This window comes from Kryptolebias marmoratus, linkage group LG20 (assembly GCF_001649575.2).
Source record: "Kryptolebias marmoratus isolate JLee-2015 linkage group LG20, ASM164957v2, whole genome shotgun sequence".
NCBI classification, from domain to species: Eukaryota; Metazoa; Chordata; class Actinopteri; order Cyprinodontiformes; family Rivulidae; genus Kryptolebias; species Kryptolebias marmoratus.
In genome coordinates, this window is record NC_051449.1 from 2,033,727 (window position 1) to 2,055,619 (window position 21,893).

Sequence of the window (21,893 nt, forward strand, 5' to 3'; positions counted from 1 at the left end):
TAATATAATTCAAGTTAAAGAGAACTTATTAAGCTTTTATTGTGAAAAATCCCCGTTGTGGTGGTGTTGTGTCGAGAAACGTACCCCTGCCGTGAAAGGCACACCCTTCATAGTAATCGTGTTTATTAGAATTTTCAGTCAATTACAATTTAAATTTCGAAAGACATAAACAGTCATCTGATATCCAGTAACCCATAAAGAAGCATCTACAATTTATTTTTTATTCTAATTTTGTCAAAAGTACTTCCGGTAAGATAGGCTGCCGACGAAGAAAGTAGTTAAAACTTCCCCGCTAAGCTGGACTAATCAATCCTAACGAAATGAAAAAAAATAATAATTTAGTGTTATTAGGTTCGTTAGGATTAGGTTTATTTTTATTTTTTCCTCCCTCTGTAGTAAACAAACGGCCCTCTGATGGGCTTCCTGAGACCGGGGTTACTTTTTTCGGCGCAACACCGGAAGTGGCTCCGTTGCCGTTTCCCACGGACTGTTAACGGTTCTCGGCTGCTGTCGGCACGGATTTTAAAACAAAACCTGCGCAGCATTATCGCACACGAATAAAGAAAAATGCGAAAGAGAACACTCGCGACAACACCTCGGAATAAAAACCTCCATTAACAGACTTTCTGGTAAGTTTGGTGCCGTGTTTTTTTAATAATTTATTTTTTATTTTCCCTGCTAGCCTGTTAGCATCAGCAGCTAACGGGTGACGTTAGCTTTACTTAGCCTGCTTTGGGCATCGAGCTGTGACTAGGCAAGAGAATTTTATTTGCTTTTAACTTAACTGTTTTGTACCTTTTTCCTAATGTACGGTAAAATGTTAGCATTAACGACATATTGTGTTTGTCCTCACGGCTTTTGAGCCTCAAAGAGCGGAGTAGCAGACTGTCTGACAGCCAGACAAAGGTGTATTATTCTTTCGGCTCTGAGGCAAAACTGGAGAAAAGAGGCAGCGATGTCTTTTACTGGCTTTCAGGCGGGTTTAGGAATAAATAACGTATTTTTATCTCCATTCAAGAAACCGGAGACCTTCCTTTTTCAGTTCAAGGGCAAATATAATAGCGGTTTACGGTAAATGACAGCTGGAGGCAGCTTTGAGTTTGTCACAAAACCTCATCCTGATGCGATCATCTTAAGGTTTTATGAACCTGTTATGTCTAAAAATGCAAACAATAAAGGATATTTCACAGATTCAGTACCTTATTAACGAGACATCCTAAAGAGAAATTGAATAAAAACAACTGACAGGGTGAAGATGACATGAAACTAATATAAATTATGTTATTATTATATAAAACATGATAGGCTGGTGCCACAACAACCCTGCAAAGGCATCTTTTATTTGAAGACTTGTCCTTTTTTGATCAGTACTACTGATTTCAAACACTCAAAAAGAAGTGTTGTAATATTACATGTTGTATTGAACCTTATATTTGCATTTAGACTACATAAACACAAAAATATATCACTTTAACACCCAGTTATTGAGCAGCTTGACACAAAAAAAGGTTAATTGGTTGGAAAGCTATCTGTTTGATGGATGGTAGCATGGCTAATTTGTTTGGGAAAAAGCATAAGAAGATTGTTTTTTAGAATAACGATCTTCTGAATGTGTTTTCTGCCCCTAAATTATTGAATTTAGATACTGCGTGTCTGCCAATTTCTAGTTTTGTAATCTCCTTTGCTTCACCTTATGGTACCCGCTGAGGATTTGTCTGGCAAATACGCTCAGCAGCACTGTTTTTCACACTCATTCATTTTGTCATTTTCACACATTCACACTCGCGGAGCTGCCAAATACAACCACTGCCATGTGGTCACCCTATATTTTCCACTGAGTGTGTTTGCTGAATGAAAAGCTTGCGCGCACACACCCCATCCGCTGATAGTTTCCACCAGTATTATTTGTTTTATTTCTAATTGTCCTGTGGTTTCATGCTTTCAGACAGGTGGAATCGGAGTCGCACGCAGGCATGCCGGAAAGCGGGAGCAGTGCTGCCTCGCGCCAGGCGAAGCAGAAGAGGAAGTCCCACAGTCTGTCCATCCGCAGGACCAACAGCACCGAGCAGGACCGCTCAGGCCTGCAGAGGGACATGCTGGAGGGACAGGTGATGCTTTCCTTTTCAGGAATACGTGTGTGACTTCCGTGTATTTCCAGCTGCTTCTCCTTAAATGCCAAGCTGCTCTCCTCAGCTGTCGCTCATTATTAGCCCGCTGTCCTGCTGTTGCTGTCTGCACCCGTAAGCGCTCTGCTTGTAAGCCTTAAGCCAATTAGGTTTTAATGCACTCATTCAGGCAGACACACAATAGTTTATATCATCGCTGGCTTAATTACGCCGATATTAATGTAATGCTGTTTTAATTTAGCTGAAAACAGTTGGTTTTAGAACATCATGATGTTTATTCCTCTTTCTCAGAGTCTTTGAGTATTTCTCCAGCCGGCAAATAAAGAAGGGAGAAACTATTAGGATGCAGGATGAATTCAAACTACCTGTTGTTTTCTAACAAAAAGCAAAGTAGGGACAAAAAGACAAGGGACGGTTTAATCTGCTCAGTCAGAGGAAGGAAAATGTTGAATCATCTGCCTCTACAGATTGTATTTGAAGACATATTTAGAGTTTGATGTCTGTTTATTTGCCTCTTCTTACATGGATAACTCAACATATCTGAGGGTTCTTTAAAATATGCTTTTGCAGCAATGAAAAGTAAAAATATGGTTTCAGGAAGGTCAGTAGCCTTTGTCATTATTTTTTCTTGGTTTATTTATGAGGCAGAGAAACAATGTACCTGGTTAAAGAACTTCAGTGCATTTCTTTAAACATTTTAGACTTGTTAAATAAAAAAATAAAGGGCTTGTCGTTGTGGCTTTCACAGCATTTAAGTGGAAGCTGAATTTATGGTCATTGAAATGGAGGTTGGAGCTGTTTTGTGTTTCTTCTGGCCGATGTAAGCGTGACGCCGTCCTCATGACGTGTTTTTTCTTTTCACTCTGGTCCGTTTCGGTTCCAGTCCTTTGATAATCTGGACTCCCTCGGGAGAACGGAGGTAAGTTTTAGGTGCCCAGCCGTCTGTGTTTCGGACAGTAGTGTAAAAGCCCGGGTAGTTGTTAGAGCTCGTGTTTGTTGTGTAGGTTTGATTTAGTTTAGGTCTGGTTAGCAACAAGGGGAGGTTTTGTGTGGCGGTTCAGCTCAGTCATCCTTTGAAGATTGTTCTAGATATTCCAGTAACTTTCAGAAATGACAAATTCTTTGTGCAAAGTCAGATTTTATATTTAGTTCAATTTCATCCTCCCTAACCCAGGCTTGTTACCAAAAATCAGTGTCCTAACACGTTTCTTTGGGATTCTATGGTTAGAAGTGGAAACCTCATCTGGACGAGAAGAGAGTCCGATAATCACCAAGTTAATTTTAACTTGAATAAATAATTATTGTGATTCTCAGGACTCAAATCCCTCATCCGAAACTAGAAACGGTAGCAGGCAAATAAATATTTTCTTTGAAATTTGAACAACTCATCAGGTTTATTTTTAATATACCCAATTCAATACCTAATAATTGTGTTATGATAGGATGAAATAAAACCATTTAATATTGTCTTTCCTAAAAACATGAACATGATTGTAAGCTTTACTGCTGACGATCATACCTCCTGTTTGTGTGACAGTTAGTCAGAATATCTGTCCTCGTTTTAGGGTTGTGTTTAGTGTTACAGAGATTTGCAGTAGTATTTAAATGTCTTGTGGATGTTTTTGGACCTGGCCTCTATCTCTCTGTCAGATTTAAGTCTTTACTTTGAATGCACTGTGTGGAATATTGCTTGCTGAATGAATAAAATAAAAAAACAAAACTGTTATTTACTGAACAGAACAAAATAAAAACCAACCCTAACTTCCTTGTGCAAAGATTTTTAGGCATTCCGGCTTTCAGGTTGTTATTTCTCAGCTCATATGTCCCTCCGTATAAAACCTTTTTGCAGTAATGCATCCTGCATGCCCCGAGTACTTCTTATCAGCTCTTTTTTTCTCTGGAGTTACTCCAGCATTTATGCTGTGGCACTAACTTTACTGCTGCCATCATCAGTTTGTTAATACTGTCGTCACACTCGACTGATTTCCTTTTGGAAAATAGCCGCGAGCAGCACTTCAGCTCAAAAAGATGCATTCTGTCAGAGCACAACACACTCAGGAGCTCCGCCTGGCCGCTGAAAGCTGCGAGGAGATGGAGCTCATTTCATGTTTGTGTCATTACTGCGCTCCAGTCTGTAAGTAATGTTAAACTGAAATGCATTAGATGGAGACTAATAAAAAGAGTTTCAAATTGCAGTAGATAGACTTCTGATTCAGAGCACAGCCACAGGTTTTGAAACTGCTAAATGTCCTCTTTCAGCTAAATAAACACGTTTTTAAAGATTATTTTTAAAAATGCTGCAACTAGAATTTCCCTAGTGATTTTTTTATTTTAAATTCAGAAGTTGCGGGTTTAGAAACATGGTTTTAAAATAATTCTGTGAAGTCGCAGATCTTGTGCGACACATCACTAAATCTGTGCTGCAGTTCAAGGTGAAGAAGACCAAAAAAGACCTTAAATTACGGCAGTGAAAGTAGATGAAATGTTTAAGTGGCATGAATTAATGGAACCATACTTTTTTAAGGCACCAACTTATCTACTGTGCTCTGGTTAGGTTTCTGTAATTCTTTTTTTTTTCAGACAGGGTTTTATTCTCATTTCCTTCCTTCCTAATGTCTGATAAGAGACTTTACTTGTGCTTTTGAGCAGAAATACACCTTGTGTTGCTGCTGCCAAACTGTAAACATGTATTATATGAAAGCTTGTGTCACTTGTACCTCTAAAAATTTGTTTTATTTCACATTTTGTCTTATTTGGGTTTATTCACTCCATTATGTAGTACCTTGATCCTTTGATTTGTTTAGTTTTATTTGAAACTGACATTGATTTGTATCTGCTGCTTTCTTCAACTCTTTAGTTGTTGATGTCTTTTCAGTCTCCTCTTACTTCACTTTAATAATTCAGTTCAGTTTATTTATAAAGTACCATTTCACAACAAGTCATCTCAAGGCATGAGACCAAAGAAAAACAGTCCAAATCATAAATCCAGTTACAGTCAGTTTAATTCCTATTATAATGCAATGAATTATGAAATGCCGATCAGTAAAAGTCATCTCTTCTAAGGAAGCCAGCAGATTGCGTCAGAGCTTCACTTTGTTGCAGTTCCCCATCCTGAGCAGCACTTTGGTGACAAAGGAAAGAACCAACTCCCTTTTACAGGAAGAAACCTCCATCAGAACCAGAACCAGAACCAGGCTCAAGATGGGCGGCCATCTGCCTCGACTGGCTGGGGTTTGAGAGGGCAGGAAAGAGACAGATGAACTCAGAAGGATTGGTCCAGATGGAGTTTCTAGGGGGAGGAAAAACAAAGAAAAACACAGAAATGACAGCAATAACTGAATGTTTAAACATGGAGAGCAGAGAGAGGAAATGTGGTCAGTTTGTCCTGCAGCATATAGCAGCAGAACTGAGGGATAGCTCAGGAAACCCAACCCTAACTGTAGGATTTATCAAAAAGGAAAAGTCTTAAAAGTAGACAGGGTGTCAGCCTGAGAACTCTGCCTTCTGTTCTGGAACCAGAAGTAAACCTGCAGTCTGAGAGCGAAGTGCTCTGTTAGGAAAATATGGAACATGTACAATAATAATACATGAATACACATTTAAACTAGCCATGCACAAAGTCTCCAACTCCAAACAACCCTCCACTTAATTAGAGGTCCTATATGCTTCCAGATTGTTAAAGATTATTTTCTGTTTCTTGCAGGACTCCAAACTGCCTCTGTCTCTGAGGAGCAATCTGCTGGACCTGTTCAGTCAGATCGAGAGGGAGTTTGAAAACCTGTACATAGAAAACTTAGAGCGTAAGTTACCACAAACACACCTCTGCTGGGAGCTTCATCTTTTGCTTTTATCCGCCGTGTAACCAAACAGATTTTAAGTGCCTCGCTGAAGCACACTCCTACAGCGACTGCTGAGGAGAGCTTCCATGTTTTTTTTTTTAACCTTTTAGCCAGGCTTTTTGCTTTAAAAGGCTGCCAAACACCACCTCACTTTGTTATAACAGAGGCAGGAATCATATTAAGGAGTCCAACATTATGACACCTGTTCACTTGTCAGTTATTAGATTATATAATATTTTTACTTTTTTTTCCTTGGCACAGTAATTTGACCGTTTTTGGTAAAGCTTGTCACTGAAATTCTTTAAAGGTTCACTGTTGAGCTTTAAAACGGTGCAGCGAACAGCTGTTTTCCATGTAAAGAGACTTCTGCTGCCTCTTGTTTTCTGCTCATGTGTTGTAATGTTAGTGCACCTGAGTCCCTGCAGAGAGGCTTCTTCTTCTTCTTTTTTCAGGAGTCTCCACAGCGAGTCCTCCTCCTCCATCTTACTCTGTCCTCACTCCAACGATGTCCATGTCCTCTCTAACTGCATTCATATATCTCCTCTTTAGCCTCACAGTTTTACAAACAGAGGGATGTAGTTTTTTATTTAATTGATCCAAGCTGCCTGAAATACTCTCTAGGTTTCACTCCCTGTTCTTTACTGCTCCTCTGCGTCCCCTACTGGTTGTTTAATGTCAAATAATTTAATGCTGCATTATAAACTCTGTCAATCATAAGGAGTATGGGCAGAAACCCTTCCTGTTTGAGCTAACACCTGACATGTTTCATTTCCAGTCCGCAGAGAAATAGACACTCTGAATGACCGTCTGGCTGCAGAAGGACAGACGTTTGAAGGAGCAGATTTAGCTAAAGGAGCTCTTAAAACAAAAGGTGAGTTTCTATTAAACTCAATCACATTTTGATTTCAAGCTTGCTTGTTGTAGAAGCAGGCATTGAGAACTGTTTTTTAAATAAGACATTCCTGAAAGGGATATTGTTTTATTTGATACTTGTTTTTATAATCGTCTGACCACTGCTTGTGTGTTGATTTGTTTCCTGATGATGGACAGCGAGCCACAGCACCAGTCAGCTGTCTCAAAAGCTGAAAACGACCTACAAGGCGTCTACAAGCAAGGTAAATATTGTAAAACTTTGTTTTTTATTCCCTAGTGTTTAAAAAAAAAAGATTTTATAGATTGAAGTTGGGTTTCATTTAAGGTAAATATGGTAATCCTTTAAACAGACAGCTACCTGTCTCTCTGAAGATATTTATGATACATTTTATTTACAGGAAATATGTCATTGTCAGAATAAATCAGTATAAAAAACAGTTAATTGCATTTTTCATTGCGACAGGTAGAAGACAAATGTGAAAAAGGTTTAATGAGCCTCTGTCAAATGACTTTTTTTGCATGACAAAGAAAGAAACTGCTGTCTGTTTACCTTTTTTGCTCATAGCCGCGTTCAAATTCTTGCCACGCCAGAGTAGGTGGATCCCGCAACTTCAGCGTAACCAGTTGGGAGTTGTGGGGTGGAGACTCATGGGTAACTTGTACATTTCTCCCCCCTTGTGTGCCAATATGCATGAACAGCCCAGCCAGGGGGTCGACCCTCCCTCCCCACGAGACTTGGTCATTCAAATGTAGGAGTTTGAGCTTTTCTATCAGTTTCCGCGTGAGATAAAACACGACTTTTATTATCTCACTAACAGTTTATTTTCAGTTCCCCCCTCTTTGGCTTTGATTTAGCTTCTTGTTGGCATTCACATAATGGTACACTGTGGAGATCTTTAACACGAAGCAGCTGATATCGCAAAAATGCTTTTTAACTCCTTGAGTTATAAACATTTAAGGAAGAGCAGCTTTAGGTCATTGCTTAACTACGAGCCGGTGTGCAGTCTGCTGAAAAACACTCAGACAGGTCAGATTTAGCATTTTTTTGAGGTTTTCCTTTCTAGATTAGTCACCAAAATTAAAGTATTTCATTAGAATTCTATACCTATTTCAGTAATTTAAAATCAGATGCATTTTAGGAGCTCCTGTTTATTTTCACTTTCAACTCTGTTCTTTGGAAATGACCTTCATGTTTCAGAAATCCGTAAATATGCAGATTTCTGCAAAGTTCTGACCTCCTCATCATGTCACACACAGCTAGAACATGATCAGCAGACACTTTGATCAATTAAAGGTACTTATGAAGAAGATATTCATGAATAACTTAAACATTTGTAAGGAAAATCTGTGACTGGCTTCCGTCTATCACGTTTTCTTTTTGCCTATAAAAACAACTGAAGTGACTGAAAAAAAGTCAACAACGGTGACGAGATGGAGAAGTCTGACAGTTCTGATGTATTTGTACATATTTACACTCAGATTGTTGAGTAAACTATGCAGATAAAAGTGCTTTGTTTACATTGAGTGCAGACCTGCATTTCTGAATTGCATAACTAGAAAACTACTTGAGTAAACTCTATCAAGCTGCACCATTTAAAGTGGTTCAAGATAAGAGATTTGATTTCTTAGAGATATTCATGAAATGTTAAACATGTTTTTACCTTTTTTTTTCTTTTTCTTTCGGCTCAAAAATGAGCTCATGAAGAAACAAACAACACACATCATCTCACAGGCTTAAACTCATAAACCTGTTGCAGTTTAAAACAAAACATTTCTTTATCCTCCTGCTGGGATGTCAAACTGCTGCTGTTAAGTTTACACCGGAGCTTTGTGGGAGAACTCATTCAGACGACTCCCTGATGGTAGTTTTATAAATAAAATGAGTTAAATCTTTGTGGCAGACTGCACACTGCATCATTTAAACTGTAGCTCCTTCCCTGCTGAGCGTTAGACTCACTCCTCCTCAGCTGATTCTGCAGCGCTGCATCCTAAACCTGCCAGTCCCTGGTGCTGCTTTTTAAAGAAAACATGATTATCAGTGTTGACTTGGAATAAAACCTGTTTTCAGCCATAATCCTGTAAAAAAAAAAGTTACTCAAACTTAATTTGCATTAAATTAAAAACAAATCCTCAGCTAGCTGTTAGGTTTTATATATTCACTAACAATCAACAACCATTCGGCTCAGCTTAGTAGCTGCAGTTTTATTTTATCAAGCTGCTCGAATCGTTCTTTTAATTATATTTTTTTTATTGTGTAACGTTAATTCCTCCTCAGATGAATGATGCCTCTCTCCTTCTTTATTTCAGTTGGAACGTATTTAGTGGTTTGTTTCCAAAACGAACCGGGACTCCTGTTTGTATCATTCCCATCTTTAATGTAAACACCTCCATCAGATATTACTGACCGACGTCTTGTCCCAACTGTGACCTTCGCTACGTTTTATTTCTGCTGTTTTTTTTTTTCGTTAAAAGTAATCTGTTGTACTGATACAAAATAATTAAAGTGCTACCATGTATGTTTTATTTATTTTAAGTTGCAGATCTTTTGTTTTTTTTTCTTTTACCTTACGATGTTTTCAAATTGGCAAAGTTTGTAACGTCCCCACTGGTTATGATTTATTCAATTTATTTTGGTAAAACCTCGTCAAAGACTAATATTGGTTTTAAGAAAAGCCCGTTTTTGCCCTGGCATACTACAAGAACCCCGCTGAGCACCTCCTCAGAGATCCTCAGTTCTGCCGACCCGCCCCCCCCCCTTTTTCAGACCAGGGTTCCTACACGGTTCTGCAAGAATAAAATGGAATCATTTAAAGAGTTGAATGCACTTATGAAGACAGTAAAAAGATCTGACTACCCTAAGATGTTAAAATTTGATACTTTTCTTTGGGTTGTAGCTTTAAAATCTATAATTTGAGTCAAAAAAGAAGCCCTAAATGTCCAAACTTCTTGAGGAAAACAAACACGAAGTATTCCATTTTGAGAAGTGTTGTGAAGGAACCCTCTCGGTGAAACGCCTGTGATTTTCCACTGTTCTGTGGTAACTTTATTTCGCTGTCGCTGTCAGATTGTCTCCAGTTTCAAGGCCACAACAACCAGAGCGGTTTGCCAGCTGGTCAAAGAATATGCCGGCCACCGGGACGGCATCTGGGACCTCAGCGTCACCAGGACCCAACCGATGGTGCTCGGCACAGCCTCTGCAGGTTAGCTCCTACTTTATCCTAAGAAAGGTTTCAATCCATGGGATTTAATGCTTTAACCTCTCTATTCTTCCAATATAGATCTCCCATTCCTTACATTTTAAAGGATCATTCTGCTGTTTGTCTTCTAGTCTGCTCTCTTTGTTTTGTCAGCGTTGTTAAAATGTTTAGGCTTCTTTTTATTCCTCATAAACTGATCAATCTAAGCTGAGTTGGCTGTTATCGGCTTGTTGAATTTAACAAACTGTTTAAAGACAGCACATCACACGCAGCTGTTAAACAGGTTGTAAAACGTTCGATTGTCGTGTCGTTAATCTCTCGACAGATCACACTGCGATGCTGTGGAGCATTGAGACGGGAAAGTGCCTCCTCAAGTATCTGGGCCATCAAGGATCAGGTGTTTAGAGATATTCAGAATATTTATAAAACTTATTAAGTTTGTGAAACAATCAGTATTTTTTCACTTGGGTCATAGATTTTTTTTTTTTAAATACTGGTGTGTTTGAGTGATGTTGTGTAGTTTTAAACGAGACATCTTTGTGTTTCTCTGCAGTCAACTCCATTAAGTTCCACCCCACTGAACAGATGGCTCTGACAGGTAACGGTCCACATCTGCGCCGTTAAATAAGACGGATTATGTTGTTTCTTCTCACAGATTGATGCTCTTATCAGAATTCTTATTCTGACACGCTTTAATTAAAAAAAAGACGAAACAGCTTCCTATTTTATTGCTTGACAGCCGTGTTTGTTTCCACGTCAGGAGCTCTGACTTCTGCATTTTACATCATTCTTCAGAAATTTTAGCTTTGGATTTAAAGATAAAAATCTCTTGTTGTTATTCTTGATCGAGTCAAAAACGAGATAAATATTGTTTGAGCGTTACTCACACCTTTATGTTTTAGTGAATCATCGAATGGCTAAGGGGAAGTTTTCTTTGCTTTTGTGCTGAAAAATATCAAAACAAAACTGAAAGTTCTCACTGGTGATGTGAAGCTGTTGGAATTAACAAAATTTTAGGTTTGCAGCTAATAAAATATCAAAATAAAATGCTGATAAATTATTTGTACATCAACTCATGTTCAGACCTGCAATGACACAAATGAAGGAAAGTTATTATCCTTTTTATCTTTATATTTGTGATATTTTCACTCTAACGGTCGTTAAACCTCCTTTCTCCCCTCCAGCCTCTGGAGATCAGACGGCTCACATCTGGAGATACATGGTGCAGCTGCCGACCCCCCAGCCCGTCGCTGACATCAGCGTAAGCCTGAGCAGCGCCTCTGTTTCCACCGCTTCTGTCTCTGAGTTCATTCACCCGTCCCTCCTCCTCCTGCAGCAGACGCCCTGCGAGGACGACGTGGACTTCTCAGACAAAGACGACGCCGACGGCGAGGTCGAGGGGCCGAACGACTGCCCCTCCATCCGTGTAGCGACCACGACGCTCCGCAGCCATCAGGGGGTGGTGATCGCTGCCGACTGGCTGGTGGGGGGCAAACAGGTCGTGACGGCCTCCTGGGACCGAGCTGCCAACTTGTACGACGTGGAGACCTCGGAGCTGGTTCACTCACTCACTGGTAGGAAGAAGAGATTATTAAAAATCAAAAAACTAAAGAGCACTTGATTGTGTCGTTGTGAACCGGATGTCCTGAATGCAGTTTTTCTTTCTGTTGTCGGATAAATGAGTTTATAAACGTCTCTTCAGCCTCGCTGCAAACCAAAGAGGCACATGAGCAGGACGTAAAATGCAGAAGAGTGTGTTTGTTTAGGCCACGATCAGGAGCTGACCCACTGCTGCACACACCCCAACCAGCGTCTGGTGGTCACTTCGTCCAGAGACACCACCTTCAGGCTGTGGGACTTCAGAGACCCGTCCATCCACTCCGTCAACGTGTTCCAGGGACACACCGAGTCAGTCTCACACACACACACACACACACACATTTGTTCCTCACGCTGAATGTCTCGTGCTTCTAGCTTTTATTTTTGTTTGTAATAAAATTAGATTTGCATTCTTGATGCAGAAACTGTTACAGTTTCGTCAATATTTACAACCTCAATGAAAAATTGCAAATCTATGAACAGTTTAGTTGAGAATCAGATTAAATTATATTCATTAAAAATATCTGCTTGATCCAAAAAGTCCTCTGCATTTCTAAAAAAAACCTGTCAGAGTTTGTGTTGATGTACAAATTTATGTTTTAAGACTTCTTTAAATGTTAGGCGCAACAGCGCCACCTTGTGAAATAACTTCCTGTGCATGTGTCTGATTTGATTTGACTGTTTTCATTCAGTTTTTAGCCAAACTGAAACAGAAGAGATGGAGACAGAAAAAAAACACACAAACCTGGATCTATTTTTAAAAAATTACATTAACTTTATTATTTTAAATAGCAAATGCATTCCTGTTTATTTAATTAGTCTTATAAACAACTTTAAAAAGGCATAAGAATTGACCTTGACCAAGTTTTTTCCTTAAAAAATGAGAGGTTTTAGATATGGAAGTTTTAAATAAATAACCTAACACATCTATTTCATCTCATCTGGAATGAAAACCAGCAGATCGAACGAACAGTTTAGTTTTTGTTTTTTCAGCCTCTGTAAACAAACTCGTTTTCCCCCCTCCAGCACGGTGACGTCGGCTGTTTTCACCGTGGGAGACAACGTGGTGTCTGGCAGCGACGATCGAACCGTCAAAGTGTGGGACCTGAAGAACATGAGGTCGCCCATTGCAACCATCCGCACCGACTCTGCTGTCAACAGGTCAGAAAACCTGCAAACACGCAGAGGCCCTGACACCTTAAATTATTAATCCGATTCTACAGAAGTCAGATAACATGGCCATAAATAACAAATACAATATATCGTTATATAAATCTGTATATCTTTATATTATTATTGCCACAGAGCAAAGATAATAAACTGAATCGTCTTGTTTTGTTTCATGATCAGGTCAAAATTCAAAGAACCTGCGCTGATTATAGATTTTTCTTAGCAGTAACCTATTTTTGTCAGATGACTAAAACTAAAAACAAATTTCTGTAAATCTGCATCTGATCTCCTCATGATTTAAACAACTAACTGTAAATTAACAGTTTTCTCTCGATATCCGCGTCTGTTTTGGTTTTGTTTTCGTTCTGCTCAGGATCAGTGTGTCGGTGAACCAGAAAATCATCGCTCTTCCTCACGACAATCGGCAGGTCCGGCTGTTCGACATGTCCGGGGTGCGACTGGCTCGACTCCCACGAAGCAACAGACAGGTCAGCTGCAGATTCACCGTCTCACGACACAAAGCGGTTAAATGAAAACAGTTCTACAAACTTTTAGGAAATGTGATTCTTAGAGGAGTTAATCCTCAGGTATGAATATGCTTGTGCTGTTTTATGGAATTTTACCTGTAATTAAATGTAAAAATTCATCTACATTTTAAAATGTCTTGTTTTTAAAATCAAAAGAATCACGTTCCGTTCTTTTCAGAAACTAAACTTCTTTCTTTTTCATTATATACAAAATAAATAAAATTGTAGCTTTTCGGTCAGAACCTCTCGTCTGAGAGACAATTTCTGTCCGAAGCTCCTGAAAGTCTAACAGCTGGTGTGTTTGTGTCGCTCAGGGTCACCGCCGCATGGTTTGCTGCTCGGCCTGGTGCGAAGACAACGCCACCTGCAACCTGTTCACCTGTGGCTTTGACCGGCAGGCCATCGGCTGGAACATCAACATCCCGGCTCTGCTGCAGGAGAAATGACCTCCTCGCCTCCCAGCCTGGCAGCATCTGTCTGCGTTTGAGTCTTGAAGGACAGCCGGAGGAGGCCTTCTGAGCCTGCAGGAGTTTAGTTCTTCACACGTTCACTGCATCAGTAATGCTCTCTGAATCACCACCATCTAATATGATTTTGTTTTAACATGGACGTGATTCATCGCTATCCACGAGTAAAACCTTTTATTTCACAGAGGCGAAGGTTTCCTCGTTGAGGCTTGACGCAGGATGTATTTTAGCTGAAGTTACAGGTTTAGAGACACTGTGCTGCTTTAAAGCAAATCTCATGTGCCACTAACAGCAGATTCATGTCACATGTTCTCATTTGTTTTAGCTGTTTTGTACATTTCAGAATTGATCTGTGGTAACTTTTATTTTAGCTTTCGGTTTCAACAAATTCCAAGATTTCAGAAAGTTGATCCAGCCCCAGCCATGATCAGTGAGGCCAAGTTTTCTTCTTGTTTAGCCAATTTTCTCGTTACTGATTTTAGATGGTCATGTTTCATCATGATGCTTATGCACTTTGTTTTGTTTTTTTATAGAAACAATAGCTGTTACATTACTTTTTCTTTGTTTTTTTTTTTTAATTTTACTTCCTGCCCCTTTTCTTCCCTTCGCTGATGTTTGTATTTCAGTCTCAATCTTTCACCAGTTTCAAGAAAATTTACCTCACATTTAAGTGAACCTTAAAGCACATAAAGAATAATTTAGAAAGTTGCGACGAAGCTGTGACAATGCTGTGAGGGTTTGTCTTAAAATGCGGAGAATCCCAGCGGCTGCAGCGGTTTGTGTAGCTGTGTAGATGAATTTAAAATCAGCTGGTAGATTTCTGTTGCGGTGTTGTTCCTCTGATGTGAAACCCTTTCTGCTCAGATGACCGGTCCTGCTGTTGTGTCAGTACTTGATGATTGTAAAAAACTTTGCTCATTAGTGTCGAAGTGTCGTGAGGATTCTGTCAGTGTTGCGTTTGTTCTGGTTCTTCAAAACAAGTTGGATCTCCGAGGAGTGTCACCATCACTCAGCCAAAGATGCGTTCGAGGAAACGGGAGATTCCGTCATCTGTGTTTGTTCTGGTGAGACGGCGAAACGTCTAATAAATGTATTTAATGTCGTAACAACGACCGGGTGAAGCTCCAGCTGCAGTCGCGCTGCTTTGCTTCACACGGCTCGTGTCAAACTGATTGTAAATCCAGCTTTGGATTTTGTAGAAACGCCTTCGTTCCCACGCTGACGTGAACGTTTCCCCTCTTCCGTTTGTACGAACACAGTTTGATTCCAAACTCCCACAGCTTCAGTCACTCGTTACTGCTGCTTCATGCCAACTAAAATAAGTTTCTAACAGAAACAAAAAGAAATAAAATGAAACCTTTGGAGTAATTTGGATTTTCTTTAACAGGTGGGAAACTATGATCACAGTAAACTAAAATCACTGCAGTTCTTGTCAAAAAGCAAAAGTTAACCTGTTCTTTAAAAAGCTGTATTTGTTTAATTAGCTTTTATAACTCGATGACATGATTGACAGATGAAGATCTTTTTGTTCTTCAGTGAAACATCAGATTAGCATCAGTCTCCTCAATAAAATAAAAAAAACAGAAATTTGTGAATAAAACGATGTGGAAGTGATGAACTAAAAACATCTTTGGCTTCATTTTCCTTTTAAAATTGACCAGAAAAAGTGAAAGATTTCAGCTGAAACCTGAGCTGCTGATTTAAAGGGTGGAAACGTTTTGTGTAAAGAAATAACGATGTCACCTGTGTTCGTGAACGTCTGAGTTTTCAGGTGTTTTTCCTCCTCACAGACGGTTTCAGCAGGTTTCTCTGCGCTCTTTCTTCCACGTCCGGCCTCACCTCCCGCACCATCCGTCATTAAAAAAAAAAACAGATCGTCGAGCATCATCTGAAATCCTGAAGCCTTGTAAAACTGGCTGCTTGGTGTTAACCGTGTTTTCTGGTTGATGTAGAACGAACACAAACTGCTCTGTTCTGAAATAAAAAAAGACCACAGATTTGTGGATTATAGCTGTGTAACGAGACACAATAATCTGCTTGTGAGATAAAGAAATAAACCAATTCTGTTTAAGTCTGAATGTTTTCTTATTTATTTTTTATTTGTAGGTTAATACAACAATCATGTCTGGTCTTCAGAGAAACAATTTGTCTCTATGGTGCAAAGCTGAGAGCAATGTTTTGGTTGATCTGGATACAGAGAAGTTTAAGCATCCTCTGTCGTCATGACGACTCAGGATGGTTGACATTAAAATATACCATATTCACCGTGACAATCCCAGTCTGCTACTCATTAAGTGAACTCAGTGAACGTGGTCTGGACTCTGTGGAGGAGAGTCATGGTTTCAGAGACGCTGTAGAAGGACAGAACACCTGCTCTGTGGTCCAGGTACACTCCGACTCCTGAACACAGGTCTAAACCTCCCTGATGGTATGGGGGTGCATTATTGCCTCTGGTATGGGCCGCTTACACATTTGTAAATGTTCTCAAATAACTAATGACCTTCATATTTTTCAGTTTTGGACAAAGGCAGGAGGATCCAGCAGTTGTGGAGAACAGGCTCTGGGAAAAATCAACAACCACATAATTCATGAACTTTGAACAGTTTTCATCTCTGCCAACAGTTTCTTTTCTGAGCCATGAACGGCTTTAAAACTCTGTCCATGTGGGGAGGGAGAAATGTGAAACCTTTGACCATCTTTTATCACATTTTGTGACGTGAGAAGCATTAACCTTGTCCTCCTGGTGGCAGAAGAAGAGATTTCAGCACACAGACAAAATTCACATCAGACAGGAGCTGGAAGAAGTGGAAGTTATTGGACATAAAAAAATAAAAATACTCCATCAAACATCAGTTATAGTGTCTTTATTGTTAAAATAAAAGAATATACTTTGCATTTTTTCCACATTAAACAAAAAAACTCATAAAAGGAGTTATAATCAAATCTGGATTCAAACTTTCCAATCCACCAACATAAACCCTGAAGCAACTCGACAGCTATTATATTTATTATATTATATTTATTCTGAAGTTCATCCTCATAAAAATCAACAACACATGAAATCACCTCAAGTCCAGAATGAAACAATATCTGTTGTCTCAGGTGAGTCAGGACTGGACTAAATGTCTTCAAACAAGAACACCATCAAATCATTGCTTTCAGTTTTCAACCTGTAAATTACATTATGATGTTACAAAAAACTGCATGTAAATGTATAAAACAATCAAAAATATTATTTTCTTTTGATGATCAGCTATTTTATTAGAAAATGTGACAATTTAAAGAATAACAAATATGGTTCATCTAATTTGAAGAAAAGCAATGACTGAACATTTTTGACAAGTGGTGTTCTGCAGTCATAACACAAAGAAACATTGTTTAAAAAGAAAAGTAGTATGTCTTTTAAAAACCGCAATCAAACTCAGTCAACCGTGACTAAATTTGATCTATTTGACTTTACAGAATTCAACGCTACTTTTTCGTGACAAAACGAACCACCAACCAATCTTAACTCCGACGTGGAGCGGCTGAGTGAACGTGGTCTGGACTCTGTGGAGGAGAGTCATGGTTTTAGAGACTCTGTAGAAGGACAGAACACCTGCTCTGTGGTCCAGGTACACTCCGATTCTGGAGGAACCAGGACCTGAGATCGAGGTTTTATTGTTGTTGTGCCAAAATTCAAATTGTCCACTGGGACAACATAAAGCCCAAGATTTATCATTATGTCCAAATGAACATTCATTCAACTCCCCTGCTCTGCTGATATCCTTGTATGAAACTGCTACATAAGCTTCTCCTACCCCTCTCAACTTCACCTCCCAGTAATGACGTCCAGTCAGACTCTCTCTGCCCAGAACCTGTTGCCATTCAGTGAATCTGTCTGGATGATCAGAATAAAACTGAGGATGATTCATCTTTGTCACCTTTCTGTTCCCCTCAGACAGTAACAGCTGTCTGTTTACTGTGTTTGGATCCAGGGTGATTTCACAGGAATATTTTAGGAATTCAGCTCTGCTCTCTGGTTCTGGTTCTGGTTGTGGCAGTGAAACCTCCGCTTCAGGGAAAGTCAGTGAGATGTTTGTCCATTCGTCCCTCAGAATGTCCTCTAGTTTGTCTCTGAGCTCCTTCACAGCTGCTGTCACGTCCTCAAAGTATCTCAGAGGTTTGGTCTTGATGCTGGATGAGTGTGGAGACTCACTGAGTGCTGACACTGAGGGGTAGTTGTGGAGAAACTGGTTGTGATCCTCTGTGTGTGAGAGCTGCTTCAGCTCAGCATCTCTCCTCTTCAGCTCAGTGATCTCCTGCTCCAGCTTCTCCTGAAGCTCTTTGACTCGACTCACTTCAGTTTCCTGCTGGGATCTGATCTGCTGCTTCATATCAGAGCTTCTCTTCTGGATGAGACGGATCAGCTGAGAGAAGATCTTCTCATTGTCCTCCACTGTTTTATCAGCAGAGTGATTGATGGCCTCCACCTCCTGTTGAAGCAGCTTCACATCTTTCTCTCTGTCCTGGATTCCCTGCTGGATTGTTTGTCGCCTCACCTCGAGCTCTCTCTGCCTCTCAGCTCTTTCTGCTGCAGCTGAGACTGTGTCGTGGCCTTTATGTTCATCCACAGAGCAGAGATAACAGATACACTTCTGATCAGTACGACAGAACATCTTCATCACCTCATCATGACGAGAGCAGATGTTCTCCTGCAGGTTCTTGGAGGGCTCCACCAGCTTGTGTTTCTGAAATGCAGCTGAATCATAATGAGGCTGAAGGTGTTTCTCACAGTAGGAGGCCAGACAGAACAAACAGGACTTGATGGCTTTCAGTTTTCTTCCAGAGCAGAAATCACAGGCCACATCTTCAGGTCCAGCATAGCAGTGATCAGCAGGAGCAGCTTGGAGTCCAGTCTTCTTCAGCTGCTCCACTAAAGCTGCTAACATGGTGTTTTTCTTCAGGACAGGCCTCTCGGTGAAGTCCTCTCTGCACTGAGGGCAGCTGTAGATTCCTTTCCGATCCTCTCCATCCCAGTGGTCTTTAATACAGCTCATACAGTAGCTGTGTCCACAGGGAATAGCCACCGGATCCTTCAGTAGATCCAAACAGATCGAACAGGAGATGGTTTCTTGGTCCAGCTGATCTCCTTTCTGCGCCATCTCACCTGTTCTGTAACAGTGACTCTGTAAGTTTCACCTTCTTGAAAGAACATTTGAGCTCTGATGTGAAGTCTTTTGTTTTTGTGCAGAGAGAATGTAGATTTTCAGGGTTTGCATTCATCACGTTGGTTACACCCATTTTTATCTCCAGATCTGAGGAGGAGGGAACAAGGAAATATGTGAACTATCAGGTTTTACAAAAATGTCAAAGGCGAGCAGCTAGGTGACAGACAGACGCTGGAGACAGCTGTAAAGGTAAGTGACTTTATCTACAGTGATGGGTGTTGTGTGGGTCTGGATCTGGAAAGGAGAGTCAGAGGTGAGTATATATGTTGCCAGCAGGGATGAAGTACTTTAGAATGAAGATGAGAAGCTTGTTCTTACAGTTAAGTGCAGGGAACACAGCGGGGAGTGAAGATCGGTGATACGGCGGTGAGTATTTACAGGAGGAGGTTGTCACAGGTACATGGACTCCAGACGAGGCAGACAGGCTACAGCACAGATCAGATCAGGTGAGTGGCTCTCAGAACAATCCTTCAGACAGAGGTTGGCGAAGGTGGCCGAGACTCTGAGCGAACACAGAAGAAAAAAACATTAACAGGACTCGAGTAAAGAATTTCTCTAGTGGCCAAGATGCTTTACCAACAGCAATCGATGCTCCAGCGTCAGTCTTGTCTTCTCTACAGCCTTAAGTACCCAGAATGCTGATAGTCCTGATCTGCTGCAGCTGCAGATGATTAGACTGCCGACCAATCAGGAACAGGAGTGAGCAAACAGGAAGCAAACTCGCAGAATGCCACATGAACAGATCTGAGCTGCTGTGTTTGAAGGCAGGAAGAAGAACAGGGAGATCAGACTGCAATTTCAGAAATTTTCATAAAAAAATATTTATTTATTTATTTTTCAAACAGTACAGAAAACAATATACCAAAATGTACATGCAATTACAGTCTAAAATTCTTTGCAAAAATAGCTTTCCTGATGCAACCCATTCATCTATCAAACATTCAGCATACAGACTCCAACCTCCACTTGTTGACAGAAGTCTCTGACATCAGGACACATGTCCACTGTCTTTCTGTCCTTCTGAGACGTCCCTCTGCAGCTTCTCTTCACAGAGCTGAAGGTTCTCCCTGCATGATACAGTTTCAGGTTACATCTCTAAATGCAGCAGCTGACTCTACAGAGGAAAAATGCTTCTTTGAGGACCTTCTGAGCCCAGGTCATATTTCAGTTTTGGCAGAATGAGTGGCTGAGGGTTCAACGAGGACACGAACCAACAGTGTTGAATAATAATTTTCAAATCGAAATTTGAACGTCATTTTGGAAACCATGGATGCTACGTCTTCCAAACTAAAGAGGAAATGGACCATCAGGTCTGTTATCAGCACACAGGTCTAAAGTCTGCCTCTCTGATGGTATGGGGGTGCATTAATGCCTCTGATATGGGCAGCTTACACATCTGGAAATGCTCCATGAATGCAGAAAAGTATGGAACAACATCTGCTCCCATCCAGCAACAGAAGACTGTCGAACAGCCAGAATCGTCCATCAGATGAGAACGAGACAATGTTCCCCTCCGAAACCTCCAGCAGATGGTCTCCTCAGTTCCTAAACATCTACAGACTGTTGTTAAAAGAAGAGGAGTTGCTTCACAGCGAGTAAGAGCAACTCTTTCAGAAACAACATCATGCTCAATATTTGTCATCAGGTCCAAATAAATGTTCCTTGCTGCTCGCTCTGGTGATGTCCTTGTATGTGACTCGTACATAAAGTCTCCCTCTCTGCTTCACCTCCCAGTAACAACATCCAGTCAGACTCTCTCTGCTCAGGACCTGACACCAGCTACTGAATCTGTCTGGGTGATCAGAAGAAGACTGATATATGAGTTTATAAATGTTGTTTCTTTCCCTCTGATAATACCAGATTTCCTTGTGCTGTGTGTCTTTTTTTTGAATGTGTTGCTGCCATCAAATTCAGATGACCTTATTTTATAAAACGGGACAGTTTAACACCACATGGAGCAACATTCACAGTTCCACATGGCTTCAAAATGTTGAACATTTCAGTTAAATTCAGGTGGATTTACAGCTCGTTCCAAACAGAGAAAGCAGTTCATTTAAACAACACTTTTTACACAAAAAACAATTAAAACTATTCAGATGTAATATTTTGTTGACACTTAGGAAAACTAAAATTTACAGAGATAAGATTGTAAATGTTCTCAAATAACTAATGACCTTCATATTTTTCAGTTTTGGACAAAGGCAGGAGGATCCAGCAGTTGTTGTGGAGAACAGGCTCTGGGAAAAATCAACAACCACATAATTCATGAACTTTGAACAGTTTTCATCTCTGCCAACAGTTTCTTTTCTGAGCCATGAACGGCTTTAAAACTCTGTCCATGTGGGGAGGGAGAAATGTGAAACCTTTGACCATCTTTTATCACATTTTGTGACGTGAGAAGCATTAACCTTGTCCTCCTGGTGGCAGAAGAAGAGATTTCAGCACACAGACAAAATTCACATCAGACAGGAGCTGGAAGAAGTGGAAGTTATTGGACATAAAAAAATAAAAATACTCCATCAAACATCAGTTATAGTGTCTTTATTGTTAAAATAAAAGAATATACTTTGCATTTTTTCCACATTAAACAAAAAAACTCATAAAAGGAGTTATAATCAAATCTGGATTCAAACTTTCCAATCCACCAACATAAACCCTGAAGCAACTCGACAGCTATTATATTTATTATATTATATTTATTCTGAAGTTCATCCTCATAAAAATCAACAACACATGAAATCACCTCAAGTCCAGAATGAAACAATATCTGTTGTCTCAGGTGAGTCAGGACTGGACTAAATGTCTTCAAACAAGAACACCATCAAATCATTGCTTTCAGTTTTCAACCTCTAGAATAATCTGTCACTAAATCAATGAGTTCACAA

General features: G+C 40.1%; 2 protein-coding genes and 1 long non-coding RNA gene across 4 annotated transcripts; 1 reads left to right on the forward strand and 2 right to left on the reverse strand.

Annotated features, from left to right (window-relative positions):
- Positions 1-451: 451 nt before the first annotated feature.
- Positions 452-15,869, forward strand: LOC108243842 (WD repeat-containing protein 37). Its single transcript, XM_017429538.3, has 14 exons — positions 452-629; positions 1,946-2,108; positions 5,830-5,926; positions 6,741-6,836; positions 7,016-7,080; positions 9,903-10,038; positions 10,361-10,432; positions 10,589-10,633; positions 11,220-11,296; positions 11,372-11,609; positions 11,802-11,943; positions 12,661-12,795; positions 13,178-13,292; positions 13,646-15,869. The coding sequence occupies exons 2-14, from the start codon at positions 1,974-1,976 to the stop codon at positions 13,775-13,777; spliced, it is 1,485 nt and encodes a 494-aa protein (XP_017285027.1). The 5' UTR covers positions 452-629; positions 1,946-1,973; the 3' UTR covers positions 13,778-15,869.
- Positions 15,870-16,789: 920 nt separating this feature from the next.
- On the reverse strand, positions 16,790-19,636 carry LOC108243844 (tripartite motif-containing protein 16-like). 2 transcript variants are annotated; one of them, XM_037982052.1, is made up of 2 exons: positions 19,387-19,636; positions 16,790-19,095 (listed from the first exon to the last, which is right to left on the reverse strand). In XM_037982052.1, the coding sequence occupies exon 2, from the start codon at positions 18,940-18,942 to the stop codon at positions 17,245-17,247; it is 1,698 nt and encodes a 565-aa protein (XP_037837980.1). In that variant the 5' UTR covers positions 18,943-19,095; positions 19,387-19,636; the 3' UTR covers positions 16,790-17,244. The 2 variants fall into 2 exon arrangements, with proteins under 2 accessions (XP_037837980.1, XP_017285028.1); XM_017429539.3 differs by having other exon boundaries at positions 19,327-19,636.
- Positions 16,790-21,893, reverse strand: LOC119618071. Its single transcript, XR_005234588.1, has 2 exons — positions 21,856-21,893; positions 16,790-16,968 (listed from the first exon to the last, which is right to left on the reverse strand). It is a non-coding gene; the product is annotated as an uncharacterized LOC119618071 (long non-coding RNA).

Bases quoted from the DNA above. Each gene is read 5' to 3' on its own strand.
- LOC108243842 (XM_017429538.3), top strand. From the start codon at position 1,974: ATGCCGGAAAGCGGGAGCAGTGCTGCCTCGCGCCAGGCGAAGCAGAAG. The intron at 5,927-6,740 runs GTAAGTTACCAC...TTTCATTTCCAG, and splicing joins GTACATAGAAAACTTAGAGC to TCCGCAGAGAAATAGACACT. The intron at 13,293-13,645 runs GTCAGCTGCAGA...TGTGTCGCTCAG, and splicing joins TCCCACGAAGCAACAGACAG to GGTCACCGCCGCATGGTTTG.
- LOC108243844 (XM_037982052.1), bottom strand. From the start codon at position 18,942: ATGGCGCAGAAAGGAGATCAGCTGGACCAAGAAACCATCTCCTGTTCG.